This window comes from Oncorhynchus nerka, linkage group LG21, assembly GCF_034236695.1.
Source record: "Oncorhynchus nerka isolate Pitt River linkage group LG21, Oner_Uvic_2.0, whole genome shotgun sequence".
Classification (NCBI taxonomy): domain Eukaryota; kingdom Metazoa; phylum Chordata; class Actinopteri; order Salmoniformes; family Salmonidae; genus Oncorhynchus; species Oncorhynchus nerka.
Genome location: NC_088416.1, coordinates 31809138 through 31830426, shown reverse-complemented (window position 1 = coordinate 31830426; position 21289 = coordinate 31809138). Strand labels below are relative to the sequence as shown.

The window sequence follows — 21289 nt, the reverse complement described above, 5'->3', positions numbered from 1 at the left end:
ACCAGTCGGTCTCAGATGGGGGTCCTTCTGTTTACGTCCACCTCGTACTGTTGACTTATTCACGCACTATCCTGACCTGAGATTTATTTTTTTTAATTAAAAAAAATGGTGGTGGGGGGGGGGGTGAATTTTCACCTCATGAAATTGACTGAACTCTTTTTTTATATTTGTATCTGTCTGTGTACTGTAGGCCTATAGGATACTGCTCTTTACTGAGGACTTTAGTCTGAAGTCCCTGTGTGTACACAGTTGCTGGATCAGTTTATATGGTAAGTGACTCTGCCCTGGGTTTGGAGTGCTTCCACCTACTGGCCAGAGGCAGCACCTGCTGCCAACCCAGTCTCGCCAGACCAGACAGAGCTGGCTGACAGCCCCATTCAGTGAACACAGATGACATACAGCAGCACCATCTGCTCCCTCAGCAGTCAGTCCTCAAGGGCCCTGCAGGATGAAATCATGTCAGCTCCTGCATTAACTCAATCAGGCATGATGGAAAATGAATGGTGGAAGTTGATATCACATGTGAATGTTATTCATTCTTAAAAAATGTTGAGGTGGTAGAATATGAATTCCCCTCCAAACATTACCTTTGCAAGTCACAAGGTGGCGCTTCACGTTATACTTCAGTCATTTGACTCGAGCTGTGTCCGTGGTGCTGAAATCACACTATTCTGCAAATACACAGCCGACGTTCAACATGTATTCTCCACGTGGTGATGGTGTTTCCTTGTGGCCACGTAAATAAATAGGCTGCGCCGTGTAATTACATTTTCAAATAGCCTAAAGTAGGCTAAGGGTATTTATCTGCTACTGATTTATCATTATCAAGCCTGAAGTCGTTCAAACCGAAGAAATGGAAAAGGAGCGAAAATCCTCCAAACAATATGGGTCTTTGGAACGAACAAAATTGGATCGAAAACCCGATGAGAAGGGTGAGCCTTTGCAAAATGCTTAATTATATACAGTACATGGCATAGAAAGTTGTATATATGCGGGCTGCCTTTTTTTATCTATTCTACTGTGAGTTTGTTTTGCATGAGGAAAAATTGAGTTTGATAGAACGTGGTGCTGAAATCCTAACGTTTTTGTCTATTTTCTTTACAAAAATCCAATATGTTTTGTGATTTGGAGACTTTATGGAGATTTATATGATACTCAAACTGAGCTCCACCTATACATTGAATACTTGCAGTAATTCCGATTACATCAAAGTGTTGTCATATTATTCATGGCTATAAGGCTCGATGTTACTCTGGTCCATGTGCTGATCATAACATGAACAACACTTGACTGTGTTAAGGACACTCATGGGTGAGTGGAATGGAGTAGTTTTCTTCTGTACTAGTAGAATCATTACATGAACATGGATAATGTTACTGTATTTAGGAGTAAAAGCCAGGACGGGAAGACTCGTGGTGAAAGATAGATAGATTAGATCTGAGAGTGAGAATTATTTTCTGAAAAGAGAATTTGGTGCAACAAGGCATAGAACAGAGCGAACGTTCACAGGATCTTTACGTAATCCGGTAGTGGGTGTGCACTGCAGAATGCAGGAGAGTACACTTTAAAATGACATATGAAGGCTGGGGGCGGCAAGGCGACCTATAGAGCGACCTTCCTTGGAATTAGTAGGCAAAATGATGAAAATCGAGGGTGTTTGAGCTGAGGTTGAAGAAGTCGTTTTTTAAAACTTCTTCTTCGTTTTTTTGTTATATGCAGAGGGGCTCAGTATAGTGGACTAGTATCCTAAAAGAAAAAAAACTATCAGGAGCTGCTAAAACGCTGATGATGTGTGTGTTTTTTGATGGCAGTAGCCTTGTTATCCCTAGTGATTTGGCCTCTGTTTTTACCTAATGTTGTCTTTTCTGACAAGGTGAAGTAATTAAGAGCCATTTGCAGCACTGTTGGAGGAGTCATAGCTGGTTTGTGAGGATTCTGCAGGATTAACAGCAGTGGTGCATTACTGGGCTTTCTGTGGGCTGCAGGATTACACAGTGGTGAGGAGTCTAACTGGGCGGCTGGTGGTCAGAGTGAGTTGTTGACTCGTCAGGGCAGTTCACTATGGGAGGTGTCTTGAGTTGCCTCATTAAACTGTTAACTAAGAACACAATAGCATTGGATCAGAAAAGCACCCCTGTAACAATAGACTAAAGAAGGACATTCAGCCTTTAATCCAAAACTGAGATCTGAGTCATTTGTCATCAAGCTGCCTCAAATTCCCCTCGCCATCATATTCAATTCTTTCACTCATCCCCAGCCAGTGTAGCGCAAGTCTGTAGAGTGTTACACTGAGCAATGGATGGTTTATTCCAATTATCCAACCCATTGTCTATTGTAGGATGGAACATTTCTAGACCAAATGAAGAGGAATCTACATGATTATCAGTTATTGTAAACTAGTCCTAATTCCAAATGATTTATTGTTGTAGTTGCCCAATTCATGCCCAGTTCATGCACCAGTTAGTGTATGCATTGTTTACGTATGTATAGTGTTTGACAGTTCTAAGCCACTGCAGGTTGAGATGACTATAATGGAGATGATTATATTCCGTGTGTCATATCATCTTGGTAAACTAGGATCTCCTCACGGTAGCAATCACAGCGCTTCACAGACTATGACCAATGAAACAGACCGGCCCCCTCCTGGCACCACTGCCAAATTAGGAAATGTTAATGAGACTGCACGAGTCTACTCAACTGATGACCTTAACCAGTTCATTATAAATTCTAGAAATGTACTAGTTCATGGGTGCTCAGCATCTCTTTCCTACTTTAATTGTCACTGATTCTGTCTTCTTTCTCATTGTCTGAGATTATTTCTCATTGTTCATGAAACTCAGGCATGTATCAATATCCTGAAGTCAACTGTTTAGCGAGAGCTGCCGTCATGCCATGCCAGTCTTTCCACCACTGAGTCTCTGCCCAGCCTGGCAGTGTGCCACTCAGAAAGGCACGTTCCCTCCATGCTGTCCCACTGGGGGAGGAAACCCAGGAAGCGTGTTGCACACATGCTGTAATTAAGGCAGGCTGAAGACACACACTCACCACCATGCACACACCCACACACTCACCACCATGCACACACCCACACACTCACCACCATGCACACACCCACACACTCACCACCATGCACACACCCACACACTCACCACCATGCACACACCCACACACTCACCACCATGCACACACCCACACACTCACCACCATGCACACACCCACACACTCACCACCATGCACACACCCACACACTCACCACCATGCACACACCCACACACTCACCACCATGCACACACCCACACACTCACCACCATGCACACACCCACACACTCACCACCATGCACACACCCACACACCCACCACTTATGTTGCTGCCATACTGTTTACTATTGTTGTTATTGTTTATTATTATTTATCCAGGTACCAGTTACTTTTCCTAATCCCTGCCTACATTTACATATCTACCTCAATACTCCAGTATCCCTGTACATTTGGTGCTGACCCTGTATATAGCTCATTTATTTTTTTCTTAGTTATACTATTTTGATGTTGAATACTTTACTGTTGGGTAGGGCTTGCAAGTTAAGCATTTCACTGTACTTGTGAATGTGACAAATGAAATTTAACTTGAAAAGACAGGAGTTCTGTTCTGGCCTCTCATCTATGACCCGATCATGTTGTGCTGGGATAGGTGGCGTGAGCAGAATAAGCAGTCATTTGTTCCCATTTTCGTGCTGATGCACAGTACTATGTCAATGTAGCAGTATAATAACTTGCTAATACACTACATGGCCAAAAGTATGTGGACACCTGCTGGTCAAACATCTCATTCCAAAACCATGGGCATTAATATGGAGTTGGTCCCCCCTTTGCTGCTATAACAGACTCAACTCTTCTGGGAAGGCTTTCCACTAGATGTTGGAACACTGCTGCAGGGACTTGCTTCCATTCAGCCACATGAGCATAGTTCTAACCTTAAATATGAGTGGGAGAAGTGTCAAGAATAAGAAAGCAATATATTCCATACTACACTAGAACAACAAAACATGAACAACAACAGTCTAACCATAACTGAGGGCAAATTAAGCAAAATGTCCACTGGATGACAGCAAATGGACCCATCACAACCCTACAGGAAGGGTGAGAAATCCATATCTTCATTTAAACCAGGGTACTTAGTGGCCTGTAGTTTGTAAATCCATATCTTCATTTAAACCAGGGTACTTAGTGGCCTGTAGTTGTAAATCCATATCTTCATTTAAACCAGGGTATTTAGTGGCCTGTAGTTGTAAATCCATATCTTCATTTAAACCAGGGTACTTAGTGGCCTGTAGTTTGTAAATCCATATCTTCATTTAAACCAGGGTACTTAGTGGCCTGTAGTTGTAAATCCATATCTTCATTTAAACCAGGGTATTTAGTGGCCTGTAGTTGTAAATCCATATCTTCATTTAAACCAGGGTACTTAGTGGCCTGTAGTTTGTAAATCCATATCTTAATTTAAACCAGGGTACTTAGTGGCCTGTAGTTGTAAATCCATATCTTCATTTAAACCAGGGTACTTAGTGGCCTGTAGTTTGTAAATCCATATCTTCATTTAAACCAGGGTACTTAGTGGCCTGTAGTTGTAAATCCATATCTTCATTTAAACCAGGGTATTTAGTGGCCTGTAGTTGTAAATCCATATCTTCATTTAAACCAGGGTAGTTAGTGGCCTGTAGTTTGTAAATCCATGTCTTCATTTAAACCAGGGTACTTAGTGGCCTGTAGTTGTAAATCCATATCTTCATTTAAACCAGGGTACTTAGTGGCCTGTAGTTTGTAAATCCATATCTTCATTTAAACCAGGGTATTTAGTGGCCTGTAGTTTGTAAATCCATATCTTCATTTAAACCAGGGTACTTAGTGGCCTGTAGTTTGTAAATCCATGTCTTCATTTAAACCAGGGTATTTAGTGGCCTGTAGTTGTAAATCCATATCTTCATTTAAACCAGGGTACTTAGTGGCCTGTAGTTGTAAATCCATATCTTCATTTAAACCAGGGTATTTAGTGGCCTGTAGTTGTAAATCCATATCTTCATTTAAACCAGGGTACTTAGTGGCCTGTAGTTTGTAAATCCATATCTTCATTTAAACCAGGGTACTTAGTGGCCTGTAGTTGTAAATCCATATCTTCATTTAAACCAGGGTACTTAGTGGCCTGTAGTTGTAAATCCATATCTTCATTTAAACCAGGGTACTTAGTGGCCTGTAGTTTGTAAATCCATATCTTCATTTAAACCAGGGTACTTAGTGGCCTGTAGTTGTAAATCCATATCTTCATTTAAACCAGGGTATTTAGTGGCCTGTAGTTGTAAATCCATATCTTCATTTAAACCAGGGTACTTAGTGGCCTGTAGTTTGTAAATCCATATCTTCATTTAAACCAGGGTACTTAGTGGCCTGTAGTTTGTAAATCCATATCTTCATTTAAACCAGGGTACTTAGTGGCCTGTAGTTTGTAAATCCATGTCTTCATTTAAACCAGGGTATTTAGTGGCCTGTAGTTGTAAATCCATATCTTCATTTAAACCAGGGTACTTAGTGGCCTGTAGTTGTAAATCCATATCTTCATTTAAACCAGGGTATTTAGTGGCCTGTAGTTTGTAAATCCATATCTTCATTTAAACCAGGGTACTTAGTGGCCTGTAGTTGTAAATCCATATCTTCATTTAAACCAGGGTACCTAATGGCCTGTAGTTGTAAATCCATATCTTCATTTAAACCAGGGTACTTAGTGGCCTGTAGTTGTAAATCCATATCTTCATTTAAACCAGGTTACTTAGTGGCCTGTAGTTTGTAAATCCATATCTTCATTTAAACCAGGGTACTTAGTGGCCTGTAGTTGTAAATCCATATCTTCATTTAAACCAGGGTATTTAGTGGCCTGTAGTTGTAAATCCATATCTTCATTTAAACCAGGGTACTTAGTGGCCTGTAGTTTGTAAATCCATATCTTCATTTAAACCAGGGTACTTAGTGGCCTGTAGTTGTAAATCCATATCTTCATTTAAACCAGGGTATTTAGTGGCCTGTAGTTGTAAATCCATATCTTCATTTAAACCAGGGTACTTAGTGGCCTGTAGTTTGTAAATCCATATCTTCATTTAAACCAGGGTACTTCATGGCCTGTAGTTTGTAAATCCATATCTTCATTTAAACCAGGGTACTTAGTGGCCTGTAGTTTGTAAATCCATATCTTCATTTAAACCAGGGTACTTAGTGGCCTGTAGTTGTAAATCCATATCTTCATTTAAACCAGGGTATTTAGTGGCCTGTAGTTGTAAATCCATATCTTCATTTAAACCAGGGTACTTAGTGGCCTGTAGTTTGTAAATCCATACCTTCATTTAAACCAGGGTACTTAATGGCCTGTAGTTTGTAAATCCATATCTTCATTTAAACCAGGGTACTTAGTGGCCTGTAGTTTGTAAATCCATATCTTCATTTAAACCAGGGTACTTAGTGGCCTGTAGTTTGTAAATCCATATCTTCATTTAAACCAGGGTACTTAGTGGCCTGTAGTTTGTAAATCCATGTCTTCATTTAAACCAGGGTATTTAGTGGCCTGTAGTTGTAAATCCATATCTTCATTTAAACCAGGGTACTTAGTGGCCTGTAGTTGTAAATCCATATCTTCATTTAAACCAGGGTATTTAGTGGCCTGTAGTTTGTAAATCCATATCTTCATTTAAACCAGGGTACTTAGTGGCCTGTAGTTGTAAATCCATATCTTCATTTAAACCAGGGTACTTAGTGGCCTATAGTTGTAAATCCATATCTTCATTTAAACCAGGGTACTTAGTGGCCTGTAGTTGTAAATCCATATCTTCATTTAAACCAGGGTATTTAGTGGCCTGTAGTTGTAAATCCAAAAACTTTCCCTTTGGTTTAACTGTTTAAGATGGTCCCCTTTTCTAATAGAGTCCGGAATATGATCAATACCTATAGCTTGTAGGGAGGCAGGGTTGCCATGGTGTAGGGACTTGTAGTGCCTTGCCATGGGGTAGTCTTCATTGCCTACCCATATGGCGTACTTGTGTTCCGCTAAGTGTTCTTGAAGGCGTCTCTTTGTCCGTCCAATGTAGAACACCTTCCAATCTATAGATGACATGAGGGCTTTTGCAGTTAATGAAATGCTTGACGTAATACTCCATTTTGGAAGCTGTGTCAACAAAATACATCTTCTGTGCAATATCACTGCAATGGTTGCAATGGTTACATTTAAAAGAGCCCTTGGGTTTGTGGTCAAGCCAAATTTTTTGAGAGTCACCCGGAAGATAACTGTGGACTAATTTGTCATTTAGGGTCGGACATCTCTTAAAGTTTATGACTGGTGGCTCAGGAAAGACTTGGCGTAGTAGCGTATCACTTTGGATGATTCCCCAATTTTTTATGTTTCTTTTAATGTTCTCTGCTTCAGTGCTGTATTTTGTAACAACATACTCTCTCTCTGATGTATCACAAGGCTCTCCCCTTCGCAACAAGTTCTCTCTGTCAAGTAATCTAGCCCTTATACCGGCATCTTTCAGGACCTGAATGCTGTAGCCCTGATTCAAGAAGCGATTCTCCAATTCAGCAGATTTGACACTGTAGTCTTTTTCCTGATTCTGCGGACTCTTTGGAATTGGCCATATGGAATATTCTCTTTTAGCCTTTTGGGGTGAAAGCTGTCTGCCCTCAGAATGGTATGCCCATCTGTAGGCTTCCTAAAAATTGATGTGTGCAAACAACCTTTGTCATTTTTACTAATGTCGAGGTCCAAAAAATGAATGTTATCCTTGCTGTACTCCACAGTTTCTGATACTTGTAGCTTGGAGTTTATAACTTAGCTACAGTATTTCACCTTTTAATGTGTATAGTATTGCTTACTAGGTGTTGTCCAATCAATGTTGTAACCACTCCCTCTTCCAATTAGGGCTAATTGGAAAAGCTGTTCAAAAGTGGACATTCTATTCCTTTTTTGTACTCCCCGACGAAGGCCATGCTGCCCAAACGCTTCGGTTTTTAAAAAACGGTGTTTCTATTGAACATGTCATACTAATAAAGGCATTTTAATTAATTATATGAAGAGTGCCTTCGTCCTCCTTTCTTTTTGATGACCAATTTACCCCTTTTACCAAAGAGCACCTTCTATCTACCAAAATGTACTATTGTGTACCTTAGTAGCGCTTCCCTTCCTCCTCTTTCTACTAATGAAAAACAGCCCCAGACAATTATTGCTCCTCCACCAAAATTTACAGTTGGCACTATGCATTGGGGCAGGTAGCGTTCTCCTGGCATCCGCCAAACCCAGATTTGTCCGTCAGACTGCCAGATGGTGAAGCGTGATTCATCACTTCAGAGAACTCGTTTCCGCTGCTCCAGATTCCAATGGCGGTGAGCTTTACACCACTCCAGCCGATGCATGGCATTGCACATGGTGATCTTAGGCTTGTGTGCGGATGCTCACGAACTGACTTGTTGGAAAAGTGGCATCCTATGACGGTGCCACGTGGTAAGTCACTGAGCTCTTCGGTACAGTTTATTCTACTGCCAATGTTTGTCTATGGAGATTGTATGGCTGTGTGCTCGATTTTATACACCTGTCAGCAGTGGGTGTGGCTGAAATATCTGAATCCACTCATTTGAAGGCGTGTCCACATACACTATATATACGAAAGTATCTTTGTTTTCTTGTTTCTCTTCCAGCAGAGGAAGACATTGTCTCAATGGCGGACTCCACCATCACAATAGATCACATTGAAGGGGAGCTTTTCAGAATCGAGCGGATACGTGATGTTCTAGTACGGAGGGAATCAGAACTAAGATACATGTGAGCATTTTTTTAAATAACTATCCAATCACACCAACACTCAGTTTCTGACATCTTGTGGTGATTTATCAAAGCCCTCTAGTATGAGGTAGAAGAACAGGATACACATGTTGGGCCTTTTCAGTCTCACATAACATCCATGCCCTGGCTCCTTGTGGAATGGGTTGTGGTTGAACTGTAGCAGGTTTTCACAGGGCTCATTAGAGTTGATCCCTTCGGACTTGGTGACGCTCCACATATGACAGCATCTAGCGATTGTTAATGAAGGCGAATACTGTGTAGAGGACCGCAGCGCTTGGCCTGCTGTCCTATTAGTCTACCAGCTCAGCCCGCACACTTGTCTCAAAACTGCACATGGACTTTGTTCTGAAAACGAACGGTTTTATACTCCTCTCTGTCCGATCCCCTTGGCTGTAAAGTTTCTTCTTCATTATTGTGACATGTGCAGGGGAAAGAGGGGAGAGACTCAGATAAAAGATAATGATGCTGGGTATGGGGAGGTCCAGTTTCTGGGGAGATGTGCACCGATGCGTACAGTAGGCTACATTCTCACTATTGCTCCTCAAGACCTTTCTGGGTTGGAGCTGACATATAAGAATCCCTTTAATCAAAGTAAAACATCCTATTGGATTTCTGTGAGAATCAGTATGATTACTGAACACTAACCCTGCTCTACACTAACAATAATCACTATTGGCCTGGTAAACAACCGCACTTCCGCTCACCATTAAGTAGATGAGCACAGCGGCACAGAGAGCTTTTCTCACTTCTTACTGTATCTGTGATTCCTCGTCTTTCATCTCCAGGGACAGGAGCATATTGACGCCAGTCGCTGCAGCGCTCAAGGTCTTTTCAAGGCTGACCACAGCTCTAACAGAGAGAAACTGAACAGTGATAGCATAATAACAAGCAATGTACCTTTGTTCATGTGGAAAAGTAATTACTGTTAGGTTTCTGATGTGTAAAGTAGCTTGTTTCCTTATCTACGTAGGTGGAAGTGAAATTAAAAACAAACATGACATGGTTTACATATGGAATTAAATGAGAACTCTCATTTGCATGCAGTGCATTAGGTGTATGCAGTTCAGTGTGTATTCTTTAATGCTGTAGGCCCCACGAGGTGCTTTATTGTGAACGTGTAATGTCGGGATGCAGCTTCAGACACAATGACAGGGCAACACAAAGGGAATCCATATTAAAGCACGTACACAAGTTCCATGCAAATAAGCTGTGATGCAGGTACTGTATTGGTCACTCCTATGAAGTGGCTTGAAAAGAATAACACATTCCCCGTGTTTAAAGGGCTTGGGTCATGTTTATCTAGGAGTTCATTTTCCTCTTATTGTCTGACGGAAAAGCCCAGTTATCCAGAGCCTCAGTGTCTGACCAGTATTGTTTACTTAAACCTCCCTACCTGAGTCAATTAGTGAAATGAGATATGATGCAGCTGCAGCGCCGATAGATGGGGAGTGACTCATTCTCAGAGGCCCTGTGGTATCAGAGTTAATTCAGCTAATAAACCCTCAGCCAACAATCATTTCAGTCCACCTGGGAAGAGGAGAAAGCTAATTTAGTTCGCCATTTCCACTCAAGTGGTTTCTGTCTGTAGGATAGGCTAATATGGTTATTGTTATCATATCTATGTTTACCAAGCTGAAATGGGAAATCGCTTATATTCTATAGCGTTACATTCTACTATGTATTTGGCCATGTAAATGTACTGTGTTCGAAATGCTTGTGGAGTCGCCAAATGTTTTTTTTTATTTTTTTAAATAAAAGTCATTATCTTTACACTCATGTAGAGTAGCCCTGCCTGTCAGTTTAAAAAAAAATTTTTTTTTTACTCAGCAGCAATTATTTTTTAATTGCTATAATTCGCTGTCGTTATATTGACCACGTTCTAATAGAGGAGTTATTGCAGAAGCTGAGAGCTTGAGAAAAGTTATGCCTCAGTAGACCGGACACCTGTAGGGATGTCTGGCACATTGTGGTCCCAGGGGAAGGGTGATCACATCAGAAGGTCCTCTATGTCACAACCCTTATTACTGCCCAGCAGGATCTGTCTGACTGTAGTGACTGTCTGTATAACCCTAGCGTGGGGCTATACATGCAAGCCACAGTGTCTTCAGAGAGACCACTCAACACTGGAGCCAGCATCATTGTATCTTTAAGACTACAATCTCTCCGTCCTCTGTATGGAAGCATTCTGTATGGGATTCAGTTGTTCTGTCAATAAGAGCAATTAGGATTGATTCCTGAGTGTCAGACTAAGTGTAGTACAGGGAGAAGAACAGCCCCTGTATTGACAGTCGATACATGACAGGTTCCGATTCTCACCTCGTCCCGGGTTCTCTTCCCCTGGGTCATACTAAACGGCTGTGAAGAGAGATTGCCTTTGAAGTATATCAATGTGGTTTATGATTGAGAATGAAATAGAGGAATCTATTTTTTTCCCCTCAGGATGGACGACATTCAGCTTTGCAAGGAAATCACACGGCTGAAAAAAGACCTTCAGAAGCTGGTGTCTGTTTCAGGTAGGCTACCATACACTCTTAGGGAAAAAAAGGGTTCCAAAAGGGTTCTTCGGCTGTCTTCATTGGAGATCCCTTTTTGGTTCCAAGGAGATCCCTTTTTGGTTCCAAGGAGAACCCTTTTTGAGTTCCATGTAGAACCCTCTGTGGAAAGGGTTCTACATGGAACCCAAAAGGGTTCTATCTGGAACCAAATGCTTCTCCTATGAGGACAGCCAAAGAACCCTTTTGGTCTCTAGATGGCATCTTTTTGTGTGAGGTGTTCAATTCACATTATAGAGAGCACACACACGCTGTGCCAGAAAATGAGGGAATATCTGCATCAAAAGGGCATATGGTCCAGGTACAGTAGTGCTCTATGAAAGCCAATAATAAAAGATTTGCAGGACAAACAAGCAGAAGATTTGGAGCACAACATCCTCATTATCTCAGCTTATCATTTCAATGTTTCAGCCCCAGCCTCTCTCTGGTTTATCTCACATTTAGTAGGTTAGATCCAGTGGTAATGCTATCCACGCCACTTTCTCAGTATTATAACAGGAACACCATGCACAGTCATCTGGTGGTTATTGATCCATCAGCCTAAGATTCATTTACCTGGTTCTTAATCTTGAACTGGAGCTGTATGAATGCTTAATGATTCCTAACATCTATGATTACTATATGAACTGTCTGTGACTGCTGTATGACCACTCCATGACTAGACTGTCTGTATGACTCCAGACACAGACAAATCCAACGAGGACCGGCAGAGGGAGGAGGAGTTGCTGCAGCAGATCCACAAGCTGGTGGAGACCAGGGACTTCCTGGTGGATGACGTGGAGTTTGAGAGGCTCAGGTGAGTGCGGCCATGTTCTTAAAGGCAAGGAGGGTTGGGCCATGTTCTTAAAGGCAAGGGCTACTGTAACTATCCATGTTGCCGAAGTAGCATCTAGTGACCATTTAATATTTGTGACTCAGTTGTTGTCACCTCTGAGTCATACTGTATCTGAGCCAGTTGGGGAACATTCTTCCATGTCAATGTGAATTAAACCCATGCGATCGAGCTGTTGAGGTGAATTTAAAAGGGTATTTTTCACTTCTGTAGTTTATTGGGTATTGTATTCTCTCTAGAGGCTGAGTGTTGTGTTGCTCAGTGTATATTTAGTGTAAATGACAGTGAGTCTCAGAGGAAGCAAGCCCCTTCCACATTGCATGTGTTTACAGCACTAAATTAGCTGTCTTGCATGTCAGGCATCCCTGCTTCTCTGACTACAAGTCTGAGTGACACTTGACAGCTCTCGGAAAGGTGGGATACGTGGGAAGCAGATACTTAATAATTTACAGTAAAGTGATGTTGACAGTAGAAAATCATGAAGTGAGTTCACACCATCCACACATATGAACAAATGTCGGAGCTGTTCGCGTATGCCTCTTTGTTACTATCCAGTTGGTTATTTATTTATTTTGTGTGTGCATGCTTGTGTATGACTGTGTTTTATGGCAACAGTGGCTGTGAAAGATATAGGAAGATTTTACCTTTTTGTTAACTGTGCTCATACCAATAAATCTCCTTCAACAGGGAGAGAGAGGAGGACAAAGAAATGGCTGATTTCTTGCAGTCTAAATTTCCCAAGACCTTGAAGAAAAAAGGTATGTGCAAATGTGTTACCATAGTGCTGTTAGTCAAGGCTCTAATATGAAGATTCCTTTTGTGCAGTTAGTCCAAGACGCATTGAATGAACCAAGTTAAAATATGATAACAACATTAACAATGCTGATGAGGATGATAATGATGTCTCTTTTTTTTCCCAGACATCACAGAGGACCGAAGGATGACCTCCAAAGCCCAGCAAACTTCGTCCACTCCCTTCGTCACCAAAACCGGTCTCACCCTTCTGAAGGAGTGCTGCGGCTTCACATGCTCTGTCATGTAGACTCCCTGCCCTGTGGAGAGACTGAGACACGTTGTTGATTTCGGGATGGGGTCATTTGTATTGAGTGGGCAGACAGAGCTCTCATACTTTGACTATAACCCTAAACATATGTACAGTGACTGTTGGAACTGTGTTCCCGTCAATTAATCTATTGCTGGGTCATTGCACCAATTTAGTGCATTTTGAGAAGTGTAACTTGGTATAAAAAAACAACAACTTTAGATTTCAATTTTTTTTGCATTCTGTCATAAAGAGCACATGTACAACTTCATATTGAAACGAGAGTTCAGTTCACGTAACAGGGTTGACCTTAAAATGAGGGACAGATGTAAATTAATCACTAATAAATAACAATCTTCAGAAATGACTTTGTCAAAGCAACAAAATAACTAGGGCTTTACAATGATGGTGAATTTTGGGGGTTGTGTTTTTTTAGTCTTTTTAATTGAACCCTTTATTTAACTAGGCAAGTCAGTTAAGAACAAAATCTTATTTACAATGATGGCCTATACTAGTGAATTAACTGCCTTGTTCAGGGGCAGAATGACAGCTTTTTACCTTGTCAACTCTGGGATTCGATCTAGCAACCTTTCGGTTACTGGCCCAGCCACAAGGCTACCTGCCGCCCCATGAAAATCTTCAAATAAGTCACAGATTGTGCACGGAGGGACATGTCAAAGTGCTGATTTTTTTGCACTTTTCTAAGTCTTTATTTATATAAAAAATCATAATTTTAGAATTTTGATAAAACAGGCTTTTAAAATTCAACATTGGTGAACAATTTCTACTTATAATATCAAAGGGATGCAAAAGGCACTCTTTTCATGGAATGACCTTGCTGATCATTTCCTGATAAAGGCCAACTTGACTCAGCCAAGTCCATAAATCAACACATATCTTCTTCATCACCATGGTCAAAAAAAGTATGCCAATTTAAAAACCCTTTTTTTCTCCCCAATTTCGTGGTATCCAATTGTTTTAGTAGCTACTATCTTGTCTCATCGCTACAACTCCCGTATGGGCTCGGGAGAGACGAAGGTTGAAAGTCATGCGTCCTCCGATACACAACCCAACCACTGCTTCTTAACACAGCGCCATCCAACCCGGAAGGCAGCCGCACCAATGTGTCGGAGGAAACACCGTGCAACCTTGGTTAGCGCGCACTGCGCCCGGCCCGCCACAGGAGTCGCTGGTGTGCGATGAGACAAGGATATCCCCACCGGCCAAACCCTCCCTAACCCAGGCGACACTAGGCCAATTGTGCGTCGCCCCACGGACCTCCAGGTCACGGCCGGTTAAGACAGAGCCTGGGCGCGAACCCAGAGTCTCTGGTGGCACAGCTGGCGCTGCAATACAGCATCGTTAACCACTGCGCCACCTTTGGACAGAGTGAAAATGACAACAGAACGTTTCCATTCTGATACATTATTTTTATCTGTAGTCATTTTCAGGAGCTGACCCACATTTTCTATCTGGCCACCCTTGGATGGTTGGTGTATATTTGCGGATCTACAAATGATGAAAAAGCTGTCTAAAACCTGTAGTGTGATTTGAAACAGTGAGTAACAACGTTTAAAAGCTCTACAGCGGGAGAGTCATTGAGTATCAGTTTAATAGCAATTATCTTATTCAAATGGACCCTGTCCAATTAAAGTCATTAGACAGTTATGTGTTGCTATGACTACAATTATCATTTAATGCATTAGAGCTTGACACTTCATTCCCACGGGCATTGTCTACACAGCTATGACTAGCAAACCTCACTCTGTCTCTTGGTGACATTTTACATAGTCACGGCTAACTATGACACTGCTTAACCTTGCTAAAGGCCACTGCTTGCTTGGCTTCCATGGTATCTCCCCTCTGGACTAGCTGCTTTACTGTGGTACCTACCCTGTCATTAGCTGTGTCTGATTCCTGGGGAAGTCACCGGAATTACATTCAGCTCTCTGCTTTCACAATTGTAATATTGTTTCAATTTCAGTTTCAAATGCTATGTTTAGCTTTTTTTGTTCCCCATTTACCTTCTATTATGCTGATTGGTCTGATGGGAATTGCTGTTGCCAATTTGCAATACTTGTAATTCTTTGTGACAGAGGTAAATGTGTGAAACCATGTACTGTGAACGTGGCTTTGACAAATATCTCAAGAGTATCAAGGACAACTTTCCAAGCATAATGGAACTCAGAATTTCTCCCCTTTGAATTAGATAATATGCCTTGAAATACACTGTCTGCTGCTTATTCTATTACAAAACACTCTTTAACCTGACATCTATCAATGTGCGCAGTCTGCTCAATGTAACAGCTCATTCACAATGCTCTGTATGTTTATTTTTAATTCTCTACAATGGTTTAATCCAAACTGACATGGGAGTTGATTGTGATTAGGCTACTTGTTATTATGTTTTGTGGCTTAGAATGTCAGAACTTCTGGTTGTACATATTGTATCGGTTTAGCGTGCTTGTCTAATTAAAGACTTGTAATGTAGGTTTATTCTCCATTCTTAAACCATTTTTATTAAATAACTGTTTAAATCTGGACTGTTTTACCACCAAGCCAGGTAAAAGCTTGTGCACGGATATTGTAAGCTGGTTATAAGGAGCTAAATTGATTTATTTCAAGATCATGTACATCTTTACCTTAATTGAATCTTGCGCTTTCCGTACGCTCATCTCTATGAATCACTGCGCTAACAAATGCTTTGTGTTATCAAGTGAGTGTGATAATCAGGCAGTTTGCTTCCTTCTCTTCCATGCTCACATCTCAGAGACATGGTGTCGAGAGCATGGGAAACAAAGACACAGGAGCCAGTGGAGGCTGCTGAGGGGAGGACGGCTCATAATAATGGCCGGAACGGAGCAAATGGAATCCATGTGTTTGATATATTTGATATGATTCCACTGATCCAGCTCCAGTTAGTACCACGAGCCCGTTCTCCCCCGTTAAGGTGCCACCAACCTCCTGTGACAGGAGCGTTATTAAACTGTCACCACAAAGCAAATGTAATGCGTGAGGTTTTGGCTTTAACATCTAACCTATTACAAAGAGCATTCTGCCACATGCGTGTGCAACTGTCATGACAACAGCCCATGATGGGAGCGATGGTGTTGCTCTACACTAGTGAGAACCAACTGTTTGTATTTTCGCCCCAGAGCACGTTCCTCTCACCTCAGCCCCCCTGTGCTGCGCACACAGATGACTCATCCAAGGGACTCAGGGGGAGATGGATTGTGATCCACTGGCTTTTTCTTTCTATGAAATCCTTCACTCCATAGCAAGTCCACCACTGGGGGACCATCTGCAAAGGAAAGTTGATCCTAACAAATAATAATACACACTGCTTCAGAATGGAAAACTGTCAATTGACAATACAGTAGCTGTTCAAGAGTTTGGTTTACTGGACCTAATGATATGGGTGCTTTAGATGTAATTATTGTTTTGCAATATATTGTTGTGGATTGAAGATACTTGAAGACTCAATCATTTCTGTGGCATTTACCTGACAGCTGAGAGAGAGGCACAGCCGGTTGCAAATTACCAGACTCTGCGTCAGTGAAGACACCTTACTGCATTTCATTTGCAGGCCAAAAAAGCATACAATCAAGCAGCTGTACAGAGAGAATTCAGACACATTACTTCCAACCCACCCTAATTGGAAGCTGCTGATTCTCAGCTAGCTCGTTCTCATATGCGGCGTGGGCCGAGACATTAAACAATCCCTGCACAGAAGATAACACGCCTCACCAATTAGGGACCATTTCTGGCAAACACATGTTTCTCTTTTTCTTTCTTCCTCCTGTCCTCCTCTCCCCACCTGGACTTCCCCTCTGGTTGTGAGTTGTTATGACCGAAACACTCAAAGCAGGTTCAGACAAATCAATTCCTTGTAAATACAACCCCATAGTCAGGGCTGTATGCTCCCCTGCTGTACCTATTTTGTTCCCTTGACAAATGATTTTGACATTTACACCAGTGAAACTAAAGAAGACATCTCAGTGTGCATGTCAGATATGAAGAGAGGTGGCACATTGGGAGGGATCAGGAGGCTGCCCACTGGAAGCTGTTGGTGGAGTGGAGGAATATCTCAGGCCTCTCACAGAGGGCCAGAAGAATAACCCAGCATGCCTTAATAACATGCGTCCTGCTCCAACTGGATGCAGCCACTCTTCACAGTTTTGTTCCCTAGCAACATGTCACCTTGCCTTTCAATGTAATGTTGTTGTTATTGACGAATGTAGAAATGAAGGCTGTGAGATGATTCTTTTTTATAATTGAAAGCATGGTGTCAGAGAGAGCATGCTGATGTAAAGTGGTTTCAGTTAACAATAGAGGTGTTAGAATGTAAGTCAACATCATATCAAATTCATATGCTTTACAACATTAATCCAGTAATAACTTAAGCACTGTGCATTTAGTGACATTAAAGAAATTAAGTATAGGTTCATAATGGCATCTCAATTATATATGAAGGGCATTTGAATCATGTGGTTTCACAAATTTGCCTAGGAAGCATAGGTGAGCACAAGTTGCAAGAGATGGCCTTTCCAACCATGCATGTTGCTGCCTGTCTTTCTACTGCGTCTCCATTGACCTGTGACCTGTGACCTGTGCCCTGTGGCTGGTTTAATTTCATTCATTGGTGGAGGATTAGAAAACTGTTGAAGTGTGACAATGGGAGATTGAATCAGTACTGGTTGATAGAGCTGTAAAAGAAAACTTCTATGGAATTGTGTTATCTGACTCAGGGTTGAGGAAGAGTTGATGAGAGTTGAGACCCTTTCCTCCATCACATTCCATGCATTTCTGCAACCTTTTCTTGATCAATTTGAACAGTATTTATATTCTGAAAAGAATCTCACACCTGGAAGATCTAGTGTACAACAGCTAAATAATGATCTTCAATGTATCAAGTTACTGTCGATTATGTCTCAGTTCCCAGGTCAATATGTGATGTGCAAGATCTTGTAAACAATTGGCTCAATAACCGGAGATAGGAGAAATTACAGTACATTGGCCAGACATTGACTTGCTTCCAAATTGCATGGAATCTGTTTATATTTTCTATTCATCTTTATCACATTGATGATCAGACAGTGATGATGCGACATCATTTTATGTGACATTTCTGTCTATTGACTCAGAGTTGGGCTCAATCTTGGTGACCACTGGCATTTTGCAGTCCCTGTATTGAACCCATGAGCTTCCTCTGAGAGAAGAAATCACGCTGTGCCAGCGACTGTCTTTCAGCTGTGGATTGGACAGGACCATGTAGGCTGGCTATTGGTTCACTGCAGTGGTCACCAAGACTTTGCATTGGAACACACTGGTACCCTTCCTTACCAGAAAGACCCTTTCTCACACCCATTGTTCAACAAAAGATAGCATGGGCCACCATGATTCAAGGGCTTATCACTCCCTAAACATTTTTATACCAACATGTCCTAATAAGAAATCCCCATTGCATTATGATTATGGTATACATAGGCCATAATGGTTCATTCTCTCTGTAATCATCCAGATAGTTTTTGTTAGCGTTAATTTCATGGGTACAGATCAGTGGAGGCTGCTGAGGGGAGGACGACTCATAATAATGGCTGGACAGCAAATGGAATAGAATCAAACACATGGAAACCACCTATTTAATATATTTGATACCATTCCACTCATTCTGCTCAAGTCCTTACCACGAGCCTGTCCGACCCAATTAAGGTGACACCAACCTCCTTTGGTACAGTTGAAAAACACTTGGAATCAGATGGACAATTGAATGCCATTGAAATACACATACTGTATGTGGAGCAAAATGTCACAGTGAATGGCCAGTGCCTTTTCAGTCTCTGTGCTGTGGAACCCAGTTGTGTCAGAAAGTCCCTGGGTGTGACAGGCCAGCAGTAGAGAAGAGCACAGTGATGGTTACCCTGATTCAAATCAAATCAAATCAAATATATTTATATAGCCCTTTGTACATCAGCTGATATCTCAAAGTGCTGTACAGAAACCCAGCCTAAAACCCCAAACAGCAAGCAATGCAGGTGTAGAAGCACGGTGGCTAGGAAAAACTCCCTAGAAAGGCCAAAACCTAGGAAGAAACCTAGAGAGGAACCAGGCTATGTGAGGTGGCCAGTCCTCTTCTGGCTGTGCCGGGTGGAGATTATAACAGAACATGGCCAAGATGTTCAAATGTTCATAAATTACCAGCATGGTTGAATAATAATAAGGCAGAACAGTTTAAACTGGAGCAGTAGCACAGTCAGGTGGACTGGGGACAGCAAGGAGTCATCATGTCAGGTAGTCCTGGGGCACGGTCCTAGGGCTCAGGTCCTCCGAGAGAGAGAAAGAAAGAGAGAATTAGAGAGAGCATATGTGGGGTGGCCAGTCCTCTTCTGGCTGTGCCGGGTGGAGATTATAACAGAACATGGCCAAGATGTTCAAATGTTCATAAATGACCAGCATGGTCGAATAATAATAAGGCAGAACAGTTGAAACTGGAGCAGCAGCATGGCCAGGTGGACTGGGGACAGCAAGGAGTCAACATGTCAGGTAGTCCTGGGGCACGGTCCTAGGGCTCAGGTCCTCCGAGAGAGAGAAAGAAAGAGAGAAGGAGAGAATTCCCAGACTCATGAGACAATTAATGAACAAAACAACTATTCCAGGTGCAACACAGCAACTCACATCTGATGACCACAGACAGTGACCATCTCTCAAACACTATCTGCTGCACGTTCAATATTCATACTCACACATGCAGTTACCGGCTCTGAAACACTCTCGCAGCCTCAAAGCACCTGAAACCAAATCAGTCACACACAGGAAGATATGATATTTTTATTAGTGATATAATGGAATCATATCTGTGAGGTACAGAACAGTAAAGGCAGAGACGGTGAGAGTAACACCTCTAAAGTGTTTTCATTTTCGTCTCACATGAGTCATTCTGAGTCACTCAACTTTGTGGCATAACAAGTAAATTATTGGGCTTTTCTCCTGCATATCTCAGCCTCTTTGAGGAAGAATACAACATTTAAGGAATGTAATTTACAGGTTATTTACTTTAAATGCACAAACTATTCAATATTTTAGGAATTTTGCAATAAATACATGCTATTACAATGTCATAGCATCCACAGTACATATAATTTGTTTTTTTGTTGCACATATTCTCATTACTATCTAAAAACACTGTAATAAATAATATAGACGTGTCTATAACTCCTTATAGTGCACAGTAAATAAAGTGAAATAACCTATGTGAAATAGAAACCATACCATAACATAACTAGTGACAGACTGACTAGTAAATCTAACATAACCCTAACATGTACGTGATCTATAATGAAACAGTGCGACCTGGTGGCAGAAAACTGAATTAGTTGAAATAGCTGTAAAGCACAGAGCCAACAATATTGTTACTTTAAAGTTTACATGACTCAAGAAAACAATGACACAATTAGTGGATTCGGATATTTCAGCCACACCCGTTGCTGACAGGTGTATAAAATTGAGCACACAGCCATGCAATCTCCATACACAAACATTGGCAATAGAATGGCCTTACTGAAGAGCTCAGTGATTTTCGACATGGCACCGTCAACGGATGCCACCTTTCCAACAAGTCAGTTTAATAAAATTCTGCCCTGCTAGAGCTGCCCAGGTCAACTGTAAGTGCTGTTATTGTGAAGTGGAAATGTCTAGGAGCAACAACGGCTCAGCCGCGAAGTGGTAGGCCACACAAGCTCACAGAACGGGACCACAAGAGTGTTGAAAAGCGTAACGTGTAAAAATGGTCTGTTCTCGGTTGCAACACTCACTACATCGTTCCAAACTGCCTCTGGAAACAATGTCAGCACAAGAACTGTTCGTCGGGAGCTTCATGAAAATGGTTTACATGGCCAAGCAGCAGCACATAAGCCTAAGATCATCATGCGCAATGCCAAGCGTTTGCCGCCAATGGACTCAGAAGAAGTCAAAACACATTCTCTGGAGAGATG

The 21289-nt window shown here is 41.7% G+C and overlaps 1 protein-coding gene across 2 annotated transcripts; it reads left to right on the top strand.

Annotated features, from left to right (window-relative positions):
* Nucleotides 1-309: 309 nt before the first annotated feature.
* LOC115109921 (bMERB domain-containing protein 1-like) lies at nucleotides 310-15788 on the top strand. Of its 2 annotated transcripts, none has more exons than XM_065006612.1 (6): nucleotides 310-932; nucleotides 8728-8851; nucleotides 11312-11385; nucleotides 12106-12220; nucleotides 12944-13014; nucleotides 13177-15788. In XM_065006612.1, the coding sequence occupies exons 1-6, from the start codon at nucleotides 854-856 to the stop codon at nucleotides 13296-13298; spliced, it is 585 nt and encodes a 194-aa protein (XP_064862684.1). In that variant the 5' UTR covers nucleotides 310-853; the 3' UTR covers nucleotides 13299-15788. The 2 variants fall into 2 exon arrangements, with proteins under 2 accessions (XP_064862684.1, XP_064862683.1); XM_065006611.1 differs by lacking the exon at nucleotides 310-932 and adding an exon at nucleotides 7379-8533.
* Nucleotides 15789-21289: the final 5501 nt, after the last annotated feature.

What these genes read in the sequence shown, in the direction of transcription:
- LOC115109921 (XM_065006611.1), top strand. Translation starts at nt 8,410, where the DNA reads ATGGCGGTGAGCTTTACACCACTCCAGCCGATGCATGGCATTGCACAT. An exon ending in GAAGCTGGTGTCTGTTTCAG is followed by an intron (nt 11,386 to 12,105) that starts GTAGGCTACCAT and finishes GTATGACTCCAG; the next exon opens with ACACAGACAAATCCAACGAG. An exon ending in CAAGACCTTGAAGAAAAAAG is followed by an intron (nt 13,015 to 13,176) that starts GTATGTGCAAAT and finishes TTTTTTTCCCAG; the next exon opens with ACATCACAGAGGACCGAAGG.